The sequence below is a fragment of the Armigeres subalbatus genome, chromosome 2 (assembly GCF_024139115.2).
Source record: "Armigeres subalbatus isolate Guangzhou_Male chromosome 2, GZ_Asu_2, whole genome shotgun sequence".
NCBI classification, from domain to species: domain Eukaryota; kingdom Metazoa; phylum Arthropoda; class Insecta; order Diptera; family Culicidae; genus Armigeres; species Armigeres subalbatus.
This window is the reverse complement of record NC_085140.1, coordinates 260,961,833-260,988,782: the sequence shown is the minus strand read 5'-3', so window position 1 is coordinate 260,988,782 and position 26,950 is coordinate 260,961,833. Positions and strand designations below refer to the sequence as shown.

At 43.7% G+C, this 26,950-nt stretch overlaps 1 protein-coding gene across 3 annotated transcripts in view; it reads left to right on the top strand.

Moving 5' to 3' along the window:
* Positions 1-26,950, top strand: part of LOC134212149 (laminin subunit alpha lam-3) — a 536,022-nt gene that overhangs the window by 499,544 nt on the left and 9,528 nt on the right. Inside the window, exons 12-21 of one of the 3 annotated variants that reach the window (XM_062689752.1) lie at positions 3,051-4,116; positions 4,181-4,439; positions 4,495-4,885; positions 4,946-5,163; positions 5,228-6,700; positions 6,759-7,511; positions 18,235-19,308; positions 19,766-19,927; positions 19,994-20,441; positions 20,509-20,645. In XM_062689752.1, the coding sequence (XP_062545736.1) occupies positions 3,051-4,116; positions 4,181-4,439; positions 4,495-4,885; positions 4,946-5,163; positions 5,228-6,700; positions 6,759-7,511; positions 18,235-19,308; positions 19,766-19,927; positions 19,994-20,441; positions 20,509-20,645 (5,981 nt within the window). Of the gene's footprint in view, positions 1-3,050; positions 4,117-4,180; positions 4,440-4,494; positions 4,886-4,945; positions 5,164-5,227; positions 6,701-6,758; positions 7,512-18,234; positions 19,309-19,397; positions 19,462-19,753; positions 19,928-19,993; positions 20,442-20,508; positions 20,646-26,950 lie in introns of those variants that run through there. The other 2 variants (XM_062689751.1, XM_062689753.1) reach the window with 2 other exon arrangements.

Sequence of the window (26,950 nt, the reverse complement as noted above, 5' to 3'; positions counted from 1 at the left end):
AAATGAATACTGAGGTATGGAGGGCCAGCTTGGGGCACGGCCCTGCGTATTAACTGCTACAGAACGAAGTTAGAAAGTACGTATAGGCTCATGTGCCTAAGAGTTGCGAGCGCGTACGGTACCGTGTCGCACGATGCACTTTGCGTCATCACCGGTATGATGCCTATTGACATCGTTATCGGTGAAGACATAGAGTGCTTCGAAATGCGCGACACGAGAGGCATCCGTAGGACTGTCAGGTTGGCCTCAATGGTCAAATGGCAGCGTGCGTGGGACAGTTCCACTAAGGGTAGATGGACACATAGGTTGATACCGGAGGTAGGTACGTGGGTCAAGAGGTGCCATGGGGAAATCACTTTCCACCTGACCCAGGTCCTTACAGGCCATGGTTGCTACCGACAGTGCCTACACAGGTTCGGACACTCGGGCTCGCCCGAGTGTCCGGTGTGCGCAGGTTTAGAGGAAACGGCGGAACACGTGTTGTTCGTGTGCCCGCGTTTTCGCACAATGCGTGACCACATGCTTGCCACATGTGGTCTGGACACTACCCCGGACAACCTAGTCTGGAGGATGTGTAAAGATGAAGTTGGCTGGAACGCCGTTTTATCGGCTATCGTCCAAATCGTCTCGGAGCTACACAGAAGGTGGCGCGTGGACTCGAGGAATGGCTAGTTCAGGCGCAAATAAGAGGTGGTCCAAGGGTTCGGAGTCGGCTTCATGGGTCATACCGGTGCCCTGTGGTCGAACTCGATCCTTTTATCGAACAAGTGGCTGCGTGAAGAACAACATGGTATCGTCGCTTTCGCGGCGTCGGTCAACCGGGCAGGTTCCGAGCCCGAGGACGGAAAAGGGTCCTCGTCAAGGCTGGGGCAGGCGTAGGCACCGCGTCGGCAAGTCCCTCTGTGTGCTGGCGAATAGGCCCTATCGCAGAGAGGTCAATTTGGGGTGCACGCGGCATCATCATTCTTGATACCAGTCGTGCAGAGGGAAGCAGGCGCGAAGTCGACCCTTCCCACCTTCCGAGGACATAGGGCGTGGTAAGGCCACCTGGAAAGCCGGCAATGCGCTGGCACGATACTATGGTGTTCTTCTAAAAAAGCGAGTCACGATGTTCGATGCTGCAAGGACACGCAGCTAACCTCGAGGGTGCGTTATGCACTGGCCCCCCTTTGAAGCATTACTTTCTGGTTGTACCGAAGGGACGATGGGCTTGGCGGCAATGGAAACGGTTTAGCTGGTCGGGGATGCAGTCCTGCCTCCCTCATTGGAGGTGGCCCCTAACCCAGCACTTCCTGGTCAACCCAGGATGTCTGTTGAGCAGATTCCCCCTCCATTGTTTAGGAAGAAAAAAAAAACACTGCTCTAATATATAAGAGCTTAGAGGGCAATTCTTTTTGGACGGACGAATTTACAGCACAGTTTTTCAATTGACTTCCACCAACTCAATCACGAGTTTTGAGAAAGAATCTGCGATCATCGAATCTTTACAAGCTCGTTGAAATGAAACCAAACTAAACTAAACTAACTAAAATTTGATGTCCATCAAACTCATTCTGACGTCCTGGTGCCCGGAGTCTGGACCGACCATCCATCTAATCCGTCTAAGTATTCGCCAGGTCGTCCTAAGAGCGAATCAGCCAACTTATGTGCATTCTCAGGTTTCCATTTTTTATGGTGAATTAAAAAACGAGGGTAAAATCTTTGTAGCTGAAATCAGAAGATATGGTTAAACATTACATAAATAATTGTAGCAAAATGAAAAATCAACAGAGCATATTTTGACGTTCGAGAACTTCGCTAATGAGTGCCAATATTTTTCAGGAATTCAACGCCTACGAAGATTAAAATGTGTAAATATTTTCTACCTCTTGAATGTCAAAAAGGCACTCACTTGGCCGCCATTACCGAACGCAAAATACTGGATAAGACTAGTAGTATGATGAACATGGGATTGGAACATTTTTGCCAAAGAAAGATAAACCGTCAGATACTCAAGATGCCGGATTGGATAAGTAGAGTGCACATGGAAGTTAAATTCCACTTCACACAGTTCTTGTCAGGTCATGGCTGCCTTCAGAGGTTTGGGCATCTTCACCGTAATGCCATGAGTGTGGAACGGAACGGCGGAACATTAGTTCTTTGCTTGTCCGCGTTTCATCAATGAGAGACTTTTGCTAACAACAGCGTGTGGCGAGGACATTAGCTCGGAAAGCTTAGTCCAAGGATATGTCTAGACCCGTGCAAATGGAGTGTTGGTTACGCCTCGGACTGCTCGGTAGTAATACAGTCGCGTCGGACGCGTCGTCGTTTACATCATGGTTCGAATCAAGATAGTTCAGTTTATCGTCAATGCTGCATTCAGTTACTCAAAATTTCCTCGTTTTAAAATCGAATCCAATAAAGTCATGTACTACATCGTAAGTAATAGGTATTGGGTACGAAGCTACTAATTTGATCGCAGGATTGTGAGCATCGTACTGCTTCGAAAAACTAAATATTTGCCAAAAGAGCATCGTTAACATGAACCAGATCGATGATACAGCATCAGATACAGAAGCAATATTTGGAGAATATCTTTTTCGGTCAAATGACCAGTTTGGCTGAACGAAATTTTCGGCCTTCAGCCCTTATTTAAAAGAAATTCTGTACTGTATTGTACGGCAGTCGAAGTGCCGATAGAAGACAGTGAAGAAAAAGGGAATGAAAGTGACATCTCATTCCGGATTGCGATTAATCTTTTTTGTTTTCATAGTCACTGGTTTCTCAGGATAATTACTAGATAATAGTGTAATTCTTCACTTTTCCGTTGTACACACACAGTGTGATCAAATTTTAACAACACTAATCCCAATACGAAGTACAACAATTAACACGACGAAAAGATCAAAAACTGGACGTGGCTCAAAATACAAACGAAATCTATACAAAACAAAGCGAATTACCCAATTACAAACCGAATATGTAGTCTAATTCTTCTTGCTCTATGTTCCTACAATACCTAAAATATATGATATTTCGAATACAGACCATCTTCTACTCTTCATTTGCAGGATGTGAGCAGTGTGCGAGCGCAGCGTACGTGTGCGATCCGGATACGGGCCGATGTTTGTGTCCACCGAACAGTCATGGCCATGAGTGCCGTATCTGCGACGCCAACACCTGGGGCAACGTGTTCCAGAAGGGGTGCCAGCACTGCGAGTGCGACAATGTTGGCTCCGTTGGACAGTCCTGTAACAGCGCAACCGGACAGTGCAATTGTAAGGAGGGATTCACCGGCAGGCAGTGTAACGCGTGCTCCATCGGATACTACGGATATCCCAACTGTCGCCGGTGTAACTGCGATGAGCGGGGATCGAGTGCTAACCCCGATGGTAGTTTCGACTGTGATGAGCATGGCCAGTGTCGGTGTAGAGTGATGACCTTTGGGCGACAGTGCGAGCAGTGTAAATCGGCCACTTTCGGTTTGGCCTCGGTAAATCCTGATGGATGCACGAGGTGCTTCTGCTTTGGTAGATCGCAGGATTGTGAGCAAAGTGAGCTTTCGTGGGGGCAGATTCGTCTGCAGGGATCTCGGAATCTGAGCGTTGAGTATGTGGTGCGTGAAGAAGACGATTATGATTTTGATTACGTTGTAGTAATCCAACTGGAAGGCAGCAGAACTAACAGAGAAGCGTCGGAGGTTAAAAGTATGAACAACTTGGATTTGATTCCCAGTTCGACGGGAAACGTTTCGATAGGAGCGTATAGCGCCTTCCAGTACCCTTTATACTTCCAACTTCCATCCCAGTTTCTTGGCGATCGAATCACGAGCTATGCAGGTTTGCTGAATTTCACCTTGGTAACGGTAGGAGCACACCAAAATATTCCGGAAGCATCGCTCCGGCAGTTTCCCTTGGTTCAACTGCACACTCACGACGAATTGGTTTTGGACTATTATGAAGATCAGATAGTGTATGACAAGGAGGTTATTCATCATTCGGCATTGTTGCATGAGAGGTTCTGGAAAAATCATTACGATGGGAATGTTATAACTCGGGCAATTCTTATGGTTGCGTTGCAAAACGTACGACATGTATTCGTCAGAGGCACCATCAGCACCGACTTTCGTCAAGTTTTGTAAGTTGTTTTCGTGTATGTAAAATATGTGATAAATAGTATTTTATAACTTCTCATTTTCAAGATTGACGAACGTTACGTTGGATATGGGAATTTTCGTAGAGGGTGCAGAAAACAATCATGCCTATGGAATCGAACGATGCAACTGTCCAGTCGAATACAGTGGATTGTCTTGTCAAAATCCTGGATCCGGCTATTACCGCTTTAAGCCACAGATTCCGAATAAATTACCAGAGACGATCGACGATTACATCGGAAAGAGTATTCCATGCGATTGCAACGGCCGCAGCAACGAGTGCCACCCTGAAACCGGAATTTGTGTGGTAAGTTTCTATTCTAATTCATTCGAGCTTGATATCAAATGATCCCTGTTCACAGAACTGTCGGAATAATACCGGGGGAGACCACTGTGAAAAGTGCGCGGAAGGATTTTATGGGAATCCTATCCATGGGTCTTGCCAAGCTTGTCCGTGTCCCGAAACGAGGAAAAACTTTGCCAAAGGTTGTGTGGTTCATGGCGATGAGGTGAGCTGTATTTGCAAACCTGGCTATACGGGACGGCTTTGCGAGTCCTGTGAAAAGGGTTACTTTGGGTTCCCTCATTTGGAGGACGGTCGATGCGAGTCTTGCGGATGCAATCGCGAGGGAAGCGCCTCCGAAGAATGTGATGCTTGGACTGGCAATTGTCGGTGCAAACCGGGGATTACTGGAGCGAAATGCGATCGCTGTGAGCAACCTAAGCACATTGTTCAAAACTACAAATGCAAAGGTAAGCATACTACTCGTCTCGTAAATAGTACTCATGCAATAAATATTGTTTGCATTACAGCCTGTGACAATTGCACTGTTACTCTTATTGACGATTTCACCTATCTGACTGATTATTTGGATCGAGAGACCGCTCACATAGATAAGAACGGAATCCCAGCCCCATGGATCGATCTGGAACGATTTGAGCAAGAAGCGGAATACTTAGGAACCTCAGTTGGCAGACTTTTGGATGTTAAGGATCGTATAGTCAATTTCGATCAAACAATTTTGGATGATGTAAGTAATGATTTTTTTATCTATCTACGGGCAATTCTACTGACCTATTTGTGTTTGCTTTCAGATGGAACACAACGCAACCCGGTTGAACAAAAATCATAAGAAGCTTGCCAACCGGTTGAATGAGTTCCGGGATATCTCAGTTATCAAAACGATGGAACGATCCGCTGCTCTGGCGAACGATGTGAACGAAATGAAAGATGATATCGAAAATACGATACGGATCCTGAACAACTACGGAACCAGTGACACTCACGTCAAACTGCCAGCCGCGGTGAAAGAGGCTACCGATCTGTTGGACGATATCAAAGCTAAGTACGCACAAAGCAAATCTCGACCGGATATTTTGGAATGTGCGCAACGACAGTTTGATTTAGTGGGGAATAAATCGCAAGTATTACAGCGACAAAACAAAAGGCTTGACGATATCATGTACGAGGTGCAAGTGTTCAACGGCCGATTGCAACATTTCGAGAAGCTGAACAAAGAAGTATTCAACAATGCTACACTGACTGAGACATTCTCCAGCAAGAATAAAAGGAAGTTGGCTGAAGTACAGCGAAAGATTCAGCAGGCGGACGAACTGCTCGATGAAATCGATTGGTTTTTGGATGAAGATATCCTGGCCGAGAGCAATGTAAAACTTGAACAAATCAAAGATAATCATCGGCAGTTACAGCAGAATAAGGGTAATTTAAAATTTCTGAATGATGCTCTGGAGGAAACGATTATCGAGTTTGACGAGAAATTCGAGGATTTGATAACGAATGAAGTACCGAAGGCAAAGGAACATGCGAATCGATTGAAACAGGAATCGGACGATTTCCAGCGGTTGTTCAAAGATACGGAGGAAGGTGCCGCGAATGCTATGAAAGCAAGCATGGCATACGAGAACATCGTCGCAGCCATTGTTTCGGCTCAAGATTCGGCAGACAATGCTACAGATAGCGGGAGAGTGGCAAACAATAAGGTGAACCCGCTTGGTGATGTTCCGTTGATCGATCGCAGCGAACATGCATTGAATGTGTCGTCGAACATTGAGAAAAAGGCCCACAAAGAATTAGAGAGGGCGAATGAATTAGACGAGATTATGGTGTCGAAGGAGAAACAGGTTGAGAGTTTGCGATACAAAATGCGACTGGCGGGGGTGGATAATAATAAGGTCGTGGAGGAAGAAGGTTTGATCAGTAGAGGCGATGCGATGAAGACGTTACAGGGAACATTGGACCAGGCGAATATCGTTTCGGATCAAATGAAGTTTGTCCGGGAAGAAGCCGTTGGGTTGAACAGCGATGTGTACAAGTTGAAATTGAAGCTGGCGAAATTGGAACCGGAGTGGGATACAAAATTCGGGATGGCAGAGGAAAACGTTTCACAGTCGCTGGGAAACATTTTGAACGCAAAAAAGGAATTAAGCAGGGTGGAGAAGCTCGAGAAGATTCAGAGTGAAAAATTCCGGACGTGGAATGCGTCGTTTTCGGCTCAGCTTCAAGAACTGAAAGACACGATTGCAAGGGCGAAGCATGCAGCAGAAGGGGTGAGATATTTTCGGTAATCATAATGTACTTAAGACTAATTTCTTGTTGTTTTTTTAGATTCGTGTGTCCCTCGAATCTCAAAACGATTGCGTGCGTTCTTACGCTCCAATATCTTATGGACCGTCTACCACGAATCGAATTATGCTTTCGGTGGCTTTGAACTCCGACAGTACGGATTCGCCTCTAATCTATATGCAAGGCGAAAATCAGCGATTCTTTGCACTCGAAATGCACAATAGGAGAATTCGTTTGGTGTGGAACCTCGGCGACAAAGTAGTGATGATCACTCATCCGACAGAGATCAAACAGCGTGATCCGAAGTACGATGACGCATGGTATTTTATCGAAGCGAATCGCACTCTAAACTTGGCGAATCTGAACGTACGTCGAATGACGCACAGTGGTGTCCTGAGTCCCGCCAACTCTGTTGAAGGGGCAAGTAGCGCTTCTTTCTCTACGATCAACATGGGACCAAGCAGTAGGATATGGATCGGTGGAGTTCCGGAGAATTTAAGAGTTCCGGAGATGCTACCAAGGGAGGGTCTTGGTTTAGTTCTTAGCCAGCTGTATGTCGATCAGCGGCAGCTTGGTTTGTGGCATTTCATGTCGTCCAGTGGGAACTGCGGAGGTGCCATGTTGGGACCTCAGGAGAGCTCCAGCACGACCAGCGAGCGGCACTTCAACGGGGAAGGCTACGCAGTGCTGCAGAAATCATCTAGTCATAGAAGCAAAAATCAGTTCAGCTTGACATTGAGCTTCAAAACGTTGGACGAGAATGCTTTAATCTTCCTGGCGCTGGACGAAGTAAATGTAAGTATTTTTTAGTTTTGTATTTTTTAATAATTTACGTAAATGTAAACAAAGAACACGCAATAAACAGTTGTTCCATTCAAGGTTATCCAAGAATTATCTGGAGTATAGGTCTTAAAGTCTGTAACCACCCACCTTTCTCTGAAGATCGATATTGGTGAAGTCATATCTCTGAGATACATGCGGGTCGAGAGAGCTTCCAGATGGTTGGATGTCCACTTTCGGATATTTAATCCTCCTGCGCCATGCGATCTTGCAACTGCTTCCTTCAAATCCACCATTTTGTCCACCTCGTTTGTTCCCGTTATTACGTTATTACGCCATCCATGTACATGTCCTCCCGTACTGCCTTGGCAGCGAGCGGAAACCTTTCTTCCTCGTCGTGTGAGTGCTGCTTCAGAACCCTGGTAGCCAGAAAGGGTCGTTTCGTGCCGTACGTGACAATATTCAGCTAAAACGTGCTGATTTCATCCTCCGGTGATGATCGCCACAAGATGGATTGCAAGTGTCTGTCTTCCTCCCCAACCAGGTCTTGTAGAAACATTTTTTCGACGTCCGCCACAAGCATCACCTGTTTTGTCCTACTCCGCATGATGATCGATCGAAGATCGTTTTGTAAGATGGGTCCCACTAACAGTGCATCATTCAACGTCACCCTAGTTGACGTTTCGCTTGAAGCGTTGAACACAACTAGAACCTTGGTTGTAGTATTTGCTTCATTAACTACCTGGTGATGTGGTGGATAACGGAGTTTTGGTTAAACTTGAGTAATCTCGATCTTGGTCATATGGCAACGTTTAAGATATTGTGGTGCCGCTGCAAAGGTAATTATACATTCGAACACCCCTGGCGTTTTTGATCGCCGTGAGAAAAGAGATGCGAAAATACAGTACCGTCAACTGGGGGAAGATGATCATTGAGGTGGAGATGATCATTTGATGAGTCAGTCAAAAGTGCCATTTTTTTTATGAAACGGTAGTCAACTATATTCTCCGTTCAAGTAATGTTACCGCTAGGTAGAACTGAGTTTTCGATTATAATCATGAAAATGTATTTTGTGGAAGAAAGAGAGAGATAGTCATAAATGACGCTATTTTCGTTTCAAATATTGACTTCTTAGACTTCTTTACGTAGTAAATTCAACATTCATACAGATAACCTAGTGTATTTTGACTTCTAGGTCATAATGGTTTTGGTAGAGCTGTCTTGATCAACTTCACCCCAAACCAGATTATTCAAAAAATGTGTGATAATTTAATTTATTTTAATATATGCGAACGCATTCCAGAAAAGTAAAGTTGTTGATTATTGCAACATATAGCAGTACATGTTTTGAAAATATTAGTTTCGATTTTAAATATAAACACACATTGTTATTGCATGTTTTGTCTTAAAATGATCATCTTCCCCCCAGTTGACGGTACTTTACCTTTCCTAGTTTTTCAGTTTGAATCGCGTGCGGGAATAAACAAGTACATTTTTATCAAAGCTAGTTCTTTATTTCTCGTCCAGTAAGGAATCCCACATTTGGTGACCCCGACGCGGAGGACGTAATCGTATTCGTAGTATAGCATCGTAATTAGCTGCATACTTATCGAAATGTCGACAGAAAATGAGCCACAAGAGACAGCAGCGCTCGCAGCCGGAGTTGCCGTAAAACTACCGGAGTTTTGGAAGAACGATCCTGTAATGTGGTTCGCCTGAGCGGAGGCACAATTCGCCTTGGCCAACGTCGTGCGTGATCACACCAAATTTTTACCACATAATAGCAAAAATCGACCAATCCGTTATCAGTCACGTGGCAGATTTTGTCACGAATCCACCAAACGAGGGCAAATATGCGGCGATAAAAGCACGACTGATCTCTCGCTTCCAGGTGTTGGCGCAAGGGCGCTTGGAACGTCTTCTCGGAAATTGCGATTTGAGAGATCTGAGGCCAACTCACCTACTGGCAAAACTGCAGGAACTGGGCGCCGGATTGAATGTCACGGATGATCTAATGAAAATGTTTTTCCTTCAACGAATGCCTCTCAACGCCAAGGCTGTCCTTGCTATCAGTGATGGGACAATTGGAAAACTTGCTGAGATGACAGACAAAATGCTGGAATGTCCGGGCTCATCCCAAGTCGCTGCCATGTCCAACACAATGCCGTTGACCCCAATCACAAATTTACAAGGACAAATTGCCACGCTGACTGCTGAGATTCGTCGACTAAAGACAAATCGAAGCTCTTCCAGAAGCAGATCTACTTCGAGATCTAGCCGTAGCAGTGAGGAGATATGCTGGTTCCACAGAAAGTTTGGTGGTCGAGCATTGAAGTGCCGGGAACCCTGCACATTCAGCTCAAAAAACTAGTTTCTCGTTCGCACGGCACGGCGGAAGTGTAACGCGTAACGCGTGAAAGTCGCCGTATTCTATGACCGTAGCTCTAACACCAAATACCTAATCGATACCGGTTCCGATGTTTCGATCATTCCGGCAATCTGCCGAGATAGAAGAAATGGCGCTTCTCCATTCGAACTATTTGCGGCCAACGGAAGCAAAATCCACGTCTACGATAGGCGTTTTATTACAACAGACTTGGGTTTACGACGACGTTGACTATTTCTTGTAGCGGACGTAAAGATACCGATAATTGGATCAGATTTCCTTGCGGCTTTTGGTATTCTGATGGATTTGAAGAATCATCGCTTGATAGATTTAATTGGTTTAACTAAGCTAACCTCGATCGGTGGATTGAGCAACATGCTGGTACATAGTGTTACCGTTATGGCATAAGATCATCCATTCCACCAGCTACTCTCTGAATTCAAGGAAGTAACCTTGCCAACAACAATCCAGACAGCGGTTCAGCATGACGTCCGTCATCATATGCACATGAAAGGTCCACCGGTGGCAACCAAATGTCGACGAATGCCACCTGATAAGGTAGAAGCGGCAAAAAAGGAGTTTCAGGTAATGATCGAGCTAGGTATTTGCCGGCCATTTAGCAGTTGTTGGGCTAGTCCTCTGCATTGCGTACCTAAAGACTATTGAGCCTTAAATCAAATCACTGTTCCTGATCACTATCCAGACCCTCTCATCCATGATTTACTTAATGCATTTCAGGGGAACCACATTTTCACTACACTAGATCTCGAGAGAGCCTATCATCAAATCCCGGTAAATGATGAAAATGTTCCAAAAACCGCGGTCATTACTCCATTCGAAATATACGAGTTCACCCGCATGCAGTTTGGACTATGCAATGCAAGCCAGACTTTTCAGCGCTTTATGCATAAGTCGGAGATATGGATTTCGTTATCGTGTTTGTCGATGATTTATGTATTGCTTCGCGAACGCTAGAAGAACACTACACGCACGTTCGAGCAGTTTTCGAAAGATTGAAATCCTACGGCCTTGTAATCAACGTGGAGAAAAGTAAATTCGCTGAAAAAACTGTCGAATTTCTCGGCTACAAGGTTAACGAGGACGGAATCCTTCCTCTTCCAGAACGTGTGAGAGCCGTAACTGAGTTCGCGACACCTTCCACCGTTGAAGATTTACGCAGATTTCTCGCACTCATAAATTGTTACAAAAGATTAATTCCTCGCGCTTTTACGCGCATCGATTTACAGATAGAGCTGCGTAGTTTGATTCCAGGGAACAAGAAAAACGACACTCGGAAGCTGAAATGGATTCCTGAAGCCGGAAAAGCTTTCCAACAGTGCAAGGAAGCACGTTCCACTCCTCGATGTTGATCGATGAAGTTGGCGTTTGACGGTCATGGTCATGAGGAAACTCATGCGCTGAGAGAGCTCCGTCAGTCTTAATCGAATGGTGGCCTCCAGCTGCTTCCTAACCTTGATAACTGCATGGCCAATTCCATGGATCTTGACGTCCACCTTGCTACATCCAATTTTCATCCGTTGACTGAGTCTTTCTGTTAAGAAGCTGTTCTCCGATCCAGAGTCTAGAAGAGTGCGAGCTGGATAGCGATGGCCACTGCAGTCACTGCAGTCACAATTACGACAACAGTCGCCAACAGTACCTTTGTCTGTCGAGTTGATCCATGTCCCATGCGAACTTCTCTTGGAGCGGTGGATTTCGTAGCCTTCGTAATCACCGCTGGCTTCGATGAACTGTGCTTACCAGGCCTAAAGCATACCAACGAAATATGGCGACTTTGACAGAAGCGACAGGAGAATTTGAACTGACACTCCTCCACGTGTTGTCCAGGTTTGAAGCAGTTCCGGCACAGCGAGTGGCTTCTGTGGACTCCCTCTAGTTCAAACTGTGACATCCTTTGGAAAACGCTGCATTGAAACAGTAAGTGACTGCACCGCATCGCCCTCCTAACGTCTGGGTGGTGCTGAAGCTGTTCCTGTTGTGGGAAGCTTTGGATTCACCAAATTGCTGCCACTTGAGAGCGCTTGTGGATTATGCTGTCTTCGATGAAAGAGATTCCAGATTTCCCTCCTTTGTTAAGAGATTTGCCTTCGCATTTTGCACGCAATTTATCCAACCTTTCTAAACAAACCGTGTTTTGGTCGAGTGAGACATCCTCCGGAAAATCTCCGACGAAGACCCAAATATCGTTGAAAGATTGATGCACCTCCGTCAGCTTAGCAACCAGCACCTTATACGTCGCAGCCTGGCTTCTCGACATGGCAGCAGTCGAATGGTAGTTGATCAGTTTAAGACAGAGGAGAAATGAGGCTGTAGTATCCTTAAGGTCTTCACTTCGGCTGCACATGTACTGTGGACTTCCAGCGATTCATTTTCAATTATTTAGCTTGCATCTAAACAGATAACATTGAATCAACAATTTGACCCCACAATACACGGTCCGAGGCCGCATCTCTCCATCCTTGAATGCGCCCCACGCTCGCCAAGTCGTTCTGTACCGGGTCAACTTACCTTGCTCGCTGCGCTCCACGCCGTTTTGTAGCTGCCGGATCGGAAGCGAACACCATCTTTGCAGGGTTGCTGTCCGGCATTCCAGCAACATGTCCTGCCCATCGCACCCTTGCGGCTTTAGCAACCTTCTCACGGTGTCTCTATGGGGAAACATTATTTTTTAAAAATCAGTATCTCTGAAATACCCGCCACGTGAAAGTATATGCTCTCTTCTTTCATATAGTGCAGCGGTTCTCAACCTTTTTCTTGAGAGGTACCCTTTCCTTTGAAAACTTTTGAATTAATTGAGGTACCCCCTCTTGGAAGCAGGCTTCCAAGCCTCTTGAAAGAATAATTCCGAGCCTCTTGAAAGGAGCTTCTGAGTCTCTTGAAAGTAGGCTTCCGCAGCTCTTGATAGGAGGCTTTCGAGTCTCTTGAATGGCGGCTTTTGAGTCACTTAAAAGGAGGCTTCCTTCGTATCTTGAAAGGACGCTTCTGAGCCTATTGAAGGGAGAACTCCGAGCTTCTTGAAGGGACGTTTCCGAGGCTCTTGAAAGGAGGCTTTTGAGCCTCTTAAAATGAGCCTTCCGAGCTTTTTGGAAGAAGGGTTCTGTTCCCTTTAAAAGGAGGCTTCTGAGCCTCTTGAAAGCAGCTTCTGAATATCTTGAACATATGCTTCCGCACCTATTGATAAGAGGCTTTCAAGCATCTTGAATGGTGACTTTTGAGCTACTGAAAAGGAGGTTTCCCTTTCATCTTTAAAGGATGCTTCTGAACTTTTTGAAAGTATGCTGTCAACCCTCTTGGAAGAAGCCGAGCTTCCTTCCTAGCTTTTTGAAGAAAGGCTTTCTGTCCTCTTAAAAGGAGGCTTCCGAGCGTCTTAAAAGCAGGCGTCCGGGCCTATTGTAAGGAAGCTTTTGTACCACGTGAAAGGAAGCTTTTGAGCCTCTTGAGATGAGGCTTCGGAGCCTCTTGAAGGAAGTCTTAGGAGCCTCTTGAAAGGAGGCTTCCGAGCCTCTTGAAAGGAGGCTACCGAGCCTCTTGAAAGGAGGCTACCGAGCCTCTTGAAAGGAGGCTACCGAGCCTCTTGAAAGGAGGCTTCTGAGCCCCTTGACAGGAGGCTTCCGAGCCTCTTGAAAGGTGGCTTCGGAGCCTCTGGAAAGGAGGCCTGAGCCTCTTGAAAGGAGGCTTCTGAGCCTCTTGAAAGGAGGCTTCTGAGCCTCTTGAAAGGAGGCTTCTGAGCCTCTTGAAAGGAGGCTTCTGAGCCTCTTGAAAGGAGGCTTCTGAGCCTCTTGAAAGGAGGCCTGAGCCTCTTGAAAGGAGGCTTGAGCCTCTTGAAAGGAGGCCTGAGCCTCTTGAAAGGAGGCCTGAGCCTCTTGAAAGGAGGCTTCTGAGCCTCTTGAAAGGAGGCCTGAGCCTCTTGAAAGGAGACTCTGAGCCTCTTGAAAGGAGGCCTGAGCCTCTTGAAAGGAGGCTTGAGCCTCTTGAAAGGAGGCTTCTGAGCCTCTTGAAAGGAGGCTCTGAGCCTCTTGAAAGGAGGCTTCCTGAGCCTCTTGAAAGGGAGGCTTCTGAGCCTCTTGAAAGGAGGCTTCTGAGCTCTTGAAAGGAGGCTTCCTGAGCCTCTTGAAAGGAGGCTTCCTGAGCCTCTTGAAAGGAGGCTTCTGAGCCTCTTGGAAGGAGGCTTCTGAGCCTCTTGGAAGGAGGCTTCCGAGCCTCTTGGAAGGAGGCTTCCTGAGCCTCTTGGAAGGAGGCCTGAGCCTCTTGGAAGGAGGCCTGAGCCTCTTGGAAGGAGGCTTCCTGAGCCTCTTGGAAGGAGGCTTCTGAGCCTCTTGGAAGGAGGCCTGAGCCTCTTGGAAGGAGGCTCTGAGCCTCTTGAAAGGAGGCTTCTGAGCCTCTTGAAAGGAGGCTTCTGAGCCTCTTGAAAGGAGGCTTCTGAGCCTCTTGAAAGGAGGCCTGAGCCTCTTGAAAGGAGGCTTCGAGCCTCTTGAAAGGAGGCCTGAGCCTCTTGAAAGGAGGCTTCCTGAGCCTCTTGAAAGGAGGCTTGAGCCTCTTGAAAGGAGGCTTCTGAGCCTTGAAAGGAGGCCTGAGCCTCTTGAAAGGAGGCTTCTGAGCCTCTTGAAAGGAGGCTTCTGAGCCTCTTGAAAGGAGGCTCTGAGCCTCTTGAAAGGAGGCTTCTGAGCCTCTTGAAAGGAGGCTTCCTGAGCCTCTTGAAAGGAGGCCTGAGCCTCTTGAAAGGAGGCTCTGAGCCTCTTGAAAGGAGGCTTCCTGAGCCTCTTGAAAGGAGGCTTCCTGAGCCTCTTGAAAGGAGACTTCTGAGCCTCTTGAAAGGAGGCTTCTGAGCCTCTTGAAAGGAGGCTCTGAGCCTCTTGAAAGGAGGCTTCGAGAGCCTCTTGAAAGGAGGCCTGGAGCCTCTTGAAAGGAGGCTCTGAGCCTCTTGAAAGGAGGCTTCTGAGCCTCTTGAAAGGAAGCCTGAGCCTCTTGAAAGGAAGCCTGAGCCTCTTGAAAGGAAGCTTCCGAGCCTCTTGAAAGGAGGCTTCCGAGCCTCTTGAAAGGAGGCTTCCGAGCCTCTTGAAAGGAGGCTTCCGAGCCTCTTGAAAGGAGGCTTCCGAGCCTCTTGACCGAACCGCTGATATAGTGGATGAAATAAAATTTTGTTAATACAATTATTTTGAGTCGAGTCAAGTACGAGACACTGAAGACGGCCTTACTGTTGAGGTCGAAATACGTATCTGTCGAGGTACAATTAGCTGGTGGAATTAAATGGGATAGTACAAACTCGTCTTATTACAAGGTAAATAAAATGTTCTATCGGGGTATCTAGAACAATTTTTATTTTTTTTCACTATTTTTGGTGCAAACTCTATAGAAATCTCAAATGATTTAACACCCCCAAAAATGTATGTTAAAATGACCCCCGATAGAACATTTTAAAAATGCACTTTCGTGAAAGAGGAAAACCTATACTTTCGTGTAGTGAGTGTTTTAGAAATACTGATTTTTTGAAAATAAGCCTCTTCGGCCAAACACACCGTGTTCTGGATGTTGGGTTCGCCATAGAGCTAGCCGAGCTCGTGATTCATCCTTCGCCGCCACACACCGTTTCTTGCACACCGCCAAAGATTGTTTTAAGCACCCGTCTCTCGAATATTCCGAGTGCTTGCAAGTCCTGCTCGAGCGTTGTCCAAGTTTAATGCCCGTAGACGACTGCCAGCGATATCATCATCACCATCCACTTTTCACTGATGATCTATATCGGTGACGTCATATCTCTGAGATACATGCGGATTGATAGCGATTCTGCAGATGACCACTTCAGTTGCTGCCACCTCATCCCTACTGCAAGAAATGTAGATTGGTACGTTGATCGTTGGTTCCTATCTCCGTCGTGGCAGTGTTGTTCGTTGCTTTCACCATCCTCCGAAAGATAGAGAGCAACAACGATAGTGTATTGCTCGTCTATCCATCCGATCCTCCATCGCCGTTGTGATCAGAGAGTGCATTATGTAATTCTGATAATGCCAGCCAGCAGCAGAATTGTTCAATGATGTACGTGGGGGATAAAAGCCCAAACACTATTTTTAATCTATGGATTAAATTGGAAATGCTTTCAATAATTGTTCCATTCCAGGTAATCCACGATTTTTTTAATAGATGTTCGTTACGTGTATTGACCTTAAGTGCCTCGCATGATCCTCGATCACTCACGTAGTCTCGCCACTCTTGTGAACGACAAGCGTGCTTTTTTCGAAGGTGTTGTACTTTTTACAACGGTGCGAGTCTTGGAATTATTGGATGACCTGGAATGGAACTTGCATTTAATACAAATCCAATTTGATTCAAATTATTAATAATAGCATGTTTTATTTCCAAAAGGGGCTAACGCATATACCGTTACGCGTATTGTTCTTAAATCCTATACTTACATTCTCGGAATTCTCGAATGACCTGCGATGGACCTTAGAAAATTGGCTCAGGCGCACATTAACCTATTAATAGGATATTTGTGCCTCTAGAAATGGAACATGCATTCAATACAAATATAATTTGATTCACACAATCACTAAGAGCATGTTTCTTTTCTAAAAGGAATACATAGAGCTTTCGAAACGCATTTTGACCTTAAGACCTGTACTCCAGTTCTTAGAATTTTTGAATGGCCTGTTCCATCATGTTGAAGGCATGTCGAACTTGATTCATAAATCGCTAGAAATTTTGATATACGAACCGCTAGGAACATGATCCATATCAAGAAAGCCGATAGATGTTAGATTCTAAGTGGAGGTCTGGAAGCCTAAACTCCAGGAAATTTTTAGAAGACCTAGAATATGTGACGATAACACTCCATTTTGTGTTTTTGGATTGCTAGTATTATGTATCATATTTAAAGACCAAAGTTCAATGTGAGGTAGAAAACAAATAATATATAAGCAAAAGTGCTTTTTACATCATATTCAGCCTCGTAGTTTTTGTATGGCAGGTCTCGTTTGAGGAGAGCCTGGCGTACGCTGTCAGAAAACCAAGATTTATGTCGCCGACGTCTGGTACAGATGCGGAGGCAGATAGGGGCAGTAGGGGCAATATGAGCCACCCTCATTTTGAGCTTATTGGCAAGTTTTATCATGTAAAAGTTATATGATCTTGAAGAGGATGCTCCACATATGCATCAACGTGAAAACCGCATTAAAATTCAATTCAAGCATGAAAATACACTTGAAAGTGTAAATTTTCGCTGCATAGGCAAAATTATTATAAGATTTGAAGTTTATAAATAAGGTTTCGACACAAAACTGATTAAAATATAGGTCAAAAATACACCACAATCAAAAGATATATTAAAATTGAATATTGTGCACACATGTTTGTATTGATACAAATCTGAATTTATCATAAAACTTTTTTTCCCACAACCAGTCCCTATGGGGCAATATGGGCATATCTGCACAGAGCAAGATATCAGGCCCTAAAAAGCGAACAAGTTCAAATTTCAGTAGTCAAATACAAGAATATTATCATATATGTAAGATTCATTACGGAAAACTTACAATAGCACATTACTGCGATTGAAACAGAAAAAATGACCATTGACCAATTGAAATGTGGGTGTTCAAACGGTGAAGAGTGGCAAATCGGTTCAGTCCGCTGTTGTGCGGTTTTTTAATTTTATTTGGTATGGAATACTTACAATTGTTGTAGGAATATCATATTCTTCCATATTATGATACTTTTTTCGCCTAAATAAACGTTTTGGATGGGTGGCCCATACTGCCCCAAATGGTGGCTCAAATTGCCCCGTATAGTCGGGAACACACATTGAAATCAATACATTTTCAAAAGTGCATTCCAACAATTTCCAAACGCATTTTACGTCATTCATCGACGTAATATGAAAGGTAACATTCTCTAGTATAAATCAACTACATTTAAACGATGTTTTTTTGAGCTTTTCGGCGCTTTTCGGAACGATTTCCTTAGGTGGTCCATATTGCCCCGATCACCCCTACATGAATCAATCACCGTTTTAACGTTACTGTTAAAAAAATTAGGGCATCAATTGCGTTCAAAATATTATAAAGATATTCCAGAGGATAGAGAGTAGAGTATTTTCTGCAGCTTGCGGATCAAAAAAATTGATGTAATCACGATATGTCTACCTACTTTAAACTCGAGTATCTAAACAAAAGCTGCTGCCCGTTAATCCGAAACTCCAACGCTGAACTTTCAGTTTTATCACTTGATTTTGTTGCGGAATTTCTTTCGAATTTATTGAATTTTTTTTCAGAGCGCATTCCGATTTTTTTAAACAAGTATTAATCAAGCTTTTCTTCTAATATTTTTCGTTTTCAGAACCGTTCAATCTCACTGACGCTTTACCAAGGACGGCTGGTATTCCGCGTGGACTACGGAGGGGACTCAAAACTGGAGATCAACACCACAAACCGGTACAACACCGGCCAGTGGGTGGTCGTCGAAGCAGCTCGATCGTTCTCCAAAGGCAGTACTGAGAACGGCATACTCAAAGTGGACAACAAAGAAGAATTCCGTGGCGCCCCAACGAAACCAATCAATTCCGGAATGCTCCCGAACTTGAGCGAAAACTACTATTTGGGCGGTGTGCCGCCTGGATTCAAATCTGGTACAACAAAGGCACCGGGCGCGGATCACGCGTTCCTCGGATGTCTGAGAGGTGTTCAAATAACTGGAGTTTCCTATGACCCGCTGGATAGTTCCAAACATTTTGGCATAGAGGGATCTTGTATTGACACGATAAGTAAGGCCGGATTCTATGGGAATGGATACGTGGAGTTTCCCTCACACAGTTTGAGAAAACGAGCGAACTTTGGGTTCATTTTCCGAACGTTGGAACCAAATTGCTCTCTACTGTTGTCGGGCTTCCCATCGAGTTTGTCTAATGAGTACGACTCAAAAGATATGCGCGGAAACTATTCCGTATTTCTTCACGAAGGTAAACTCAATCTATGGGTGGACTCTGGTGCAGGCCGAGTAGAGCTGGAATCGAACAACAGTCTAAACGATGGGGAGTATCATGTGCTTCGAGTGATCAAGCGTGGAAGAGCCGTTGAACTACGAATCGATGACGAGTTTCAAGGAGCGAAATCTCTGCCCAAGCAACAAGCTTTGGTCAATATGCCCGGGGAATTGGGAGGTCTCTTTCTGGGAGGCGTTCCAGACGATCCGGCTTTTGATTCTCTCTCTAAATCGTTCAATGGGCTTAAGGGTGTTATTGCTAACGTCGTGTTCAATAATCGAACCGTTTCGTTTGATGGAGCTCTAAACTTCACCAATGTTCAAATGGGTCGATCCGGACCGGACATGGGTTCGAACATTCTTCACACCACGCTGCAACAGACACAACCTTTCAGTCGTAGCTTCAAACCGCCACCAGAAGGATGCAACAGGGTATGTATTGTTGAATGGGAGCTTTTTCTGCCTCAGCAGGGTTTTTAACGCTACAATTAACCTATTTTTGAAAATTTCTGTACTTACAGAGTGTTGATAATACTAACGGTTGTTAGCGCAGTTAGCTCGAAGCAGTATAGAACTTTATTACTAGTAATTTATTTTAGTTCTGCATGTTCTTTCCATGTTACAGCAATTGTTTCATAAATGGCCTATCATTACTTTATTTTCTCTATTGTTTCTAAGTTGATTGGTGAAGGTTTTTTTTCGGTTCAAAATTACGTTTTGCACATAGTTTAATTTATTTCACGAGCAGTCACACTTCTAACGTCAATTGGGTGTATCTTTTATCTGGTACTAATTTTCACACACAAATCGCTTAGCTCAGTAACAAAGGTAAACCGGATGCACTATCAGCCTCTCTGACCGTATAATTAACACTTAGGATCGATTCCAGGTCGGAAGCTACTCTTACGAACCAAATGCTTTCAAGTACGGTGATAAACTTCAGAGTCACTCGATAGTCAATGTAGCCGCGCGTCATCTCTGGCAGCGAAATTTCAACGTGCAGTTCGACTTCCGCACATTCTACCCCAATGGAGTGCTGTTTGTGGCACTGGTAAGATAATCACATTTTTCCTTGCGAATATTATGTTTTTGAGTACGCCATAACTTTTTCCAACAGGGATCTAAAGACAAAGCGAAGCACTTCATCACACTGGGGCTGAAGGACGGAACTCTAACCCTGACGGTGCGAGGTCGCAAACGGGAACAGCTGCTACTACCAGTGAAACTCAACGACGGCCAGTGGCACCATGTTTCGCTTTACAGCATCAAAAAGAAAGCTACGCTGAGCGTCCAGACTGATAACGGTCTGAGCTCGGCGCAGATTAAACTACCAAAGAGATTGAATGCATCCAACAATCTGTTTGTTGGAGGCATTCCAGATGACACGCCACTGCCCAAGGATTTGCAACCAAAACCGGAGGAGTTCAAGGGGTGTTTGAGGAAGTTTTCGGTGAATAACAACACTCAGGATCTGGCACGGCCGGGAAGGCATATGAACGTTGGGCAGTGCTTCCCGCGGATCGAACAGGGCTCCTACTTCCCGGGTGATGCGTATGCTATATACAGTAAGATTATTTCATCAAGATCTTAACATTTCGTGCACATGGATTACTACGCATTGTATTGTTTCAGAACGCAACTTCAATGTTGGGAAGTTCATGGACGTCGATCTCGAGATTCGAACATCGGAAGTCAATGGAATTTTGATGAGTGTTGCCGAGCCTATTAATGGGTTCCCCGCTTTCTCTCTCGAGATTTCGAATGGAAATGTAAGTAAACGCTATATATTATTTTGTTTTTGCTCTAAACTTGCAGTAAAAGGATGTCATGTGTTTGAGTTCGAGATTCAGGATGTTGTCGAAACCTGGAGCATTTATGTTTTTCGATGATTTGATAGAGGCCATCAGTTCATCAGGTGAGAGCTCCATCTCATCGTTGGGAGTCAAAAGGATGTGGTTAGTATGCCGGTTGACGGCTGCTTCATGACCCAGTTCATGACCATGTAGCCTGACGATGATCTGTCTAAGATTGTGCGAGCTGATGGAGTGCCAACCTATTTTGGCGACCTTTTCTGCAGGAGTTGTCAAGCGTTCCATTATTGTCTAATGGGATCCAAGGTGGAATGGGTCGAGGCTTGGATTTTAGAATTTTATTTATTTTCAAGAACGGCTTTGCACAGTCTGGGAGGGCGCGGATATTTTTGGAGAAATCACTTTTTCTGAGGTCCACCATTTTTTTCAATCGATTGCAACGTATCTCAAGCGCAAATAGTCCTGTACGTTGGTGCTGCCTAACATTTTGTGACATTTTGTAGGCCGATTAAATCTTTGGTGAGTGTACATATTTATCAATGGTTGCTTTTCGAGCTATTGGCACATGTTTATGGGCCTGGGAAAGCTTCTCGTCGATTTCCTCAGGTGTGGTTGGATATCACTGGTGTTCGATATTGTCGTTTACATAGCGAGTTTCTGATGGAAATGAATAAAAACGATGCGTGTCCGTTGGTGGTCCAAATGAAAGTGGACGAGAGATTTATTCTTTTATTATCTTGAAGCGTTGCGATAGTTACGGTTATTTGACGTATAATTAAGGTTTGTGTAATTTTAGGTATTTACAATTATAAATAGTTCAGTGTGGTGGGTGACACAACAGCTGCTATTCATATTTCAACAAATTCGAGCTTGAAATGTCTTATATATCAATCTTAACAATCATCAAATGAACTTAATTTGTTAAATAATTCACTTTATCGAAAATTCATCACTTTAAACTTATACTCTACGAATAACTAAACTCCGGATCTTCGTTTCGCTTGCGAATCCTCTTCGATCGCCGTAGACACACGTTCGGCAATGCCTTGGGATGAAAGTCTCAATAATAAAGACAAAAAAAGCATTCGGCCAGTCCGCCGAAGTCGCGTTTCGCTTCCTCGGCTTTGCAGGAACCATAAGGAATCCCCTGAATGGTTCATCATCAGAGCCGCTTCCGAGCCGATAACTTCTTCGGTGTCCTCTTCGTGTCGTTCTTCAATTCCAGTTCGTTCTTCGACCATAGCATCTCTACCACCCGTACCGACTCCCAGCCAAACGTTTTGCCTAGGTTGCGGAGTTTGCCCCTTGTAGAACCTAAGCTGACTTCGGTGAGCCATGATGAGCGTTTCCAATTGCTATCTGGAAAGTGTTAATAGAAAAACGTTTAAGAAACGTTGCCTTAATCCATACCATACAGTATCACTTTCTGTCAGTGTGTCTTAACCGTCATTCGACTTTTTCGGTATATTAGACAAATTTTTGTCATCATTTACATCAATTGGAGTCTGCGGTACTTGTCAATAATTTCTTTAAGTCTTTTTTGGATTTAAAAGGTCCAAAATCGTTTTTGGTTTGAAATGAAAAATTTTCTCTGAGGGAAATTGCCCATCACTCGAAACAATATTATTTCTATAATTCATTAGAAAAAAGTTTATCTGATCCTCCAAATCAACATCTTGCAAGTCTGGGTCTAATAAAACTTTTTCAGCACTGTTTTCACAGTTCTCACCAGCCGTTCCGCCTGACCATTACTGGAGGGGCTGGTCTTTTCAATACTTTTATCCCCTGCTTTACCAAAAATGTTGTGAATGAATATGAATTAAAAGGAGGACCACCGTCCGATACCAGTACATTTGATAAACCAAATCTAGCAAAATAAGCTACCAATTCCTTCACCACTTTTGCACGATTTGTGCCCTTCTTCATGCATTCTACCTCCAACCACTTTGAGAAAGATTCAACAATCAGTAGAAAAAAGTGGTGAGAAAAATAAAAGAAATCTATGTGGACTCAGCTGAAAGGTCTTGTAGTAGGTTTCCAGTTGGATAAAAAATTTTTTTTTCGATACTATTACCATACTTCCACACACATCACAATTCGATACATACTTTTCAATGTATTTATGAATGCCAAACCAGTACACTTGCGTTCTTGGCAATTGTTTCATTTTAACAATTCCTGCGTGGTTGGCGTGCAAAAGCTTCAAAATTCCGTTTTGCATTTTATGTGGAATTACCATACTGTTCTGGTACAAAATGCACCCTTCAACAATTTCTAAATCAGTTTGATTAGCAAAGACATCCATTAGACATTTATCAATTTTTTTAGGCTATCCATCACGCAAGAATTTCATAAGTTGTTGTAAAAACTCGTCGTCCTTTGTCCATTTGGCAATCAAAACAAAATCAATGGGTAATTCATTATCAAAGTTTATACTTTTTATAAACTCGTGATCTAACTCAATGGGAACCTTCTGATCCAAATGGGATGGGAATCTTGAACAAAAATCCGCGTTTCCCATTTTTGCAGAGGGCCTGTATAGTATTTCAAAATTGTAAATTGAGAGTTTAAGTATGTATCGTTGGAGTCTTGTTACAAACATGGAATTTTTCCCTTCTTTGCCGAAAATCCCTATCAGTGCTCATATAAATATTTTTGGAACTTTTTAATCGTACAAACCAAGGCCAAAGCTTCCAGATGAAGAATTTAGTAACCCTTCTGCGCGTCATTTAACGTAAAAGAAGTAAAACTAATAGGCTTTTCGATGCCTTCTATCACATGTGCAATCACTCCTCCTAGGCCACAGCCTGAAGCGTCTGTTACTACTACAATGTCTTTTGATGGATCATAAAATTCAAAAAATTTGGTATTATTCAGTGCTTTTTTGCTTTCTAGGAAAGCTTTTTCACAATTACCGTCCCAAACGAATTAAGTATTTTTCTTCAATGGTTTATACAAATAGAATAACTTAAAAGACATATGAGGCACGAAACGATTGTAATAGGGTAAAGTGCCCAATAGTGGACCCCCAACCAATAGTGGACCCTCCAGCCATTTTTGCATTATTACAGCATAATGTAAACATTTTGCAATGAAATTCCATCGGGAGAACCTACCTTACAGTCCTATGATTTGATTATATGGATTGGAAATACTATGGAAGGTAAAATTAGATGATTTTTTTACAATTCTATAAAAAATAAACACGAGAGTGTCCATTAAAGGAATATTTTGGGGTCCATAATAGGAAGAAGAACGTCCCGAAAAGGAACATAAAAATCAAATGAAGTGTCGACTATAGGGAAGCAATTTTCTATTATGGACCCCCAGAGGGTCTACTATAGGGCGAATTCAGTCAGACTTTAAAATGTTAATTTCAACGAATGACGTCGTGTATTTGAGTGTTTTATGTATGTATCGTGAAGAGGAGACGCAGAGCGTGGTATTAGATATCAAGCAGAATTAATATGTTGAAAATTTCTACACGTTATGACAAGAAGCGCAAAATTCCGCTACTAGGGGGTCCACTATTGGGCATTTTACCTAGTTGATCAAGCATAAATATGACTTTAGCTCAGTAACATTTACAGGAACCTTGGCAAGGAATATGGCAATTCTGACACAAAAATTTAAATTTCTCGACATTTACTTTAATATTTGCATTTGCGAGTCTTTCCAAAACAAGAAACAATTTTTCACGACAAATCTCCAAGTTTTTACCTGCTATGAGTACATCATCAAGATAAACATAAACGTTTTAAATCCCTTCTAAAATTTGATCCATAACCTGTTGGAAGATCGATGCACTTGAGGGAGCCCCCTGGGGTAAACGATTATAGTTGAACAATCCCTTGATTGTGTTGATAAATAATTTTCTTGGAACGTTCAGTCAATGCTAGCTGTGTACAAGCTCCCTCCAGGTCTAGCGTACAAACAATTTAACAATTTGCCAATTTAGCGAACAAGTCGGGTGGTAAAGGGTAAGTATTTGGTAATGAAACATAATTTATAGAAACTTTACAGTCAATTACGAGTCTTGTTTCATTATTCTTTTTCATGACTATGTACTACAACTGGTGATGTCCATTCACTAGTCTTTACCGGTGTAGTCACCTTTTCTTTTTCTAGTTTTGTCAAATAATCCAGGACTTTTCCCCTCAACCGATAGGGTACGTCATAGGCTCCTTTAAAAATAGGAGCATCACTTTTTAATACCAAATCAGCCTCAAAATCTTTAATGGGTGTTTCTAAAGTTTCTCATTAACACTTCCGCAAACTTGTTTTTGATTTCTCCAATAGTACACTCTTTATCCGCTGAATCTACCCTGTTTACCAATTGGTCACTAAAAAAATTGTTCCTCCATTGAGGAAAGAAAACATCAAGCCAATTTCGACCAAACAAATGAATAAATTTAAATTTCAATCCATTTAGATTCACAAAGGCATTCGTTTCCCCTTCAATTTTTAGTATTGATCCATTGACAACTAGTAATTGTTTATCATTAATGGTTTAAGGACATTTATAAGACATGGTTCACTTATTCTATTAAGAGACGCAACACACATACACTGCAAATCACCTGAATTCCGTTCATCATCATCATCATCGCTGTCATCGCCAGCTCTTTGAATCGTCGACATTCTTCCCATTAAGGTGCTCAGCTCTTTCTCCGCGCTCGTACCGGGTTTTGCAACATCCACGAACTTTACCGCATCCCTTTTCATATTCTTTAACATTTCCTTTTTATGTGTCCTTTGACCCCACAAAAGTCGCATGTTATTTTAGAATAATCTGTCCTACGTCTTCGGTTATTGAATCTACCTTTTTTTTTGTGCTTGGCTGTTGTAATCCTGAGTACGTCTCACGTCATTGTGTGAATATGTGTCTCGATTGTTGGGTCTGTAGGGCTGGAAACCTAACCTTTCCCTAACTGGTCTCCGAACTTGATTCGGTCGCTCCGGTGCTCCTACCTGACTATTCCTTGTTGATTAATCCTCGACCCCTGAGGAAAGCCCGTATTGATTGTCTTCGCATTCTCTTCAGCAATATTCCAGGTAGTAATAAATTTGTCCATGGACTCAAGGGACACATTTTCTTCATTTAACAGTTTTGTTTTAAAGCCGCATCCCTCAGTCCGTGCAAAATCCTGTCTTGAATGGCAATGTCCTTGGACCCGCCAAACCCGCAGAATTCCGCTTGGAGTTTCACTGTCAAGACGAAATCCGCGGCTGACTCATCTGGTTATTGGACGCGATGTCTAAAGCGAAATCGCTGAACCAATTCTGGTTCGGCTTTGTCGAACCTTCGTTTCAACTTAACTACAGTTTCAGCGTAACTAACTGTCGATAATGTTCCTTGCTGAAACACTAGTTTCGTTTGAGAATCGGTTGAGAAATTGTACTTCAAACAATTCATTTGCTTCAAAAGAAAACTGTAGACTGTCAACCCAGTCTGAAAAGAAAGTTCCCTTGCGGTATGGCTCAGTACTAGAAGCCATACCACCTGGCATTTGATTTGCATACATGTTCAATTCTGGTACAGATACGATTGGCTCTCGCCCAAGGCCTTTGCCTGTACCGACAATTGTCGAAATTACCGGAAACGACCCGAAGTCGTACAATTTGAACCACTATCAAACCGTCCTGGGTAGCACGTAACTTCCACGGTTGCCTGAGGTCTTTCGACGATTTTTTCCCTTTTCCGCTGCCTAACAGAATGGCAACAACGAAATCAGCTGACTCCTACGGGATTATTCGGCGTCCGTATAGCAACCAACTTCCGCGGATGTATGCGACAAACGCTGCCGAGTGAATACTGCGCTCCTGATGCTCAACCGAACGGCGAGAGTGGAATCAACTACCTCAAACTAGTTTATCCGGCGTCTTCAGCGTCTTTCAGCAAGCCGCGGATTTAACGGTATTTTGCTTTACTTTTGCCGTCACCGTCGGCGCTGTTCAGAGATTTACAAAATATCACAGACAGCCCTTAGTTCTCGTCGTTTGATATACCTCACCGTCCTCGTGGGTTGTTTTCGGCGTGCTTTGGCTTTTTCACAATCGAAAACCCACAGTATTGAACTACTTGCACCACAATGCCACAAAACTACTTATTCACTGCACACGCGGTCGATATTCGTATAAAAAAACCTCGTCGCCAGTTGATGGAAATGAATAAAAACGATGCGTGTACACTAATAGTGTACTGTTTACGCATACAAAGAGCAGCTATAGCTAACTGGCACCTGCTTTCTAAACATCTTCCG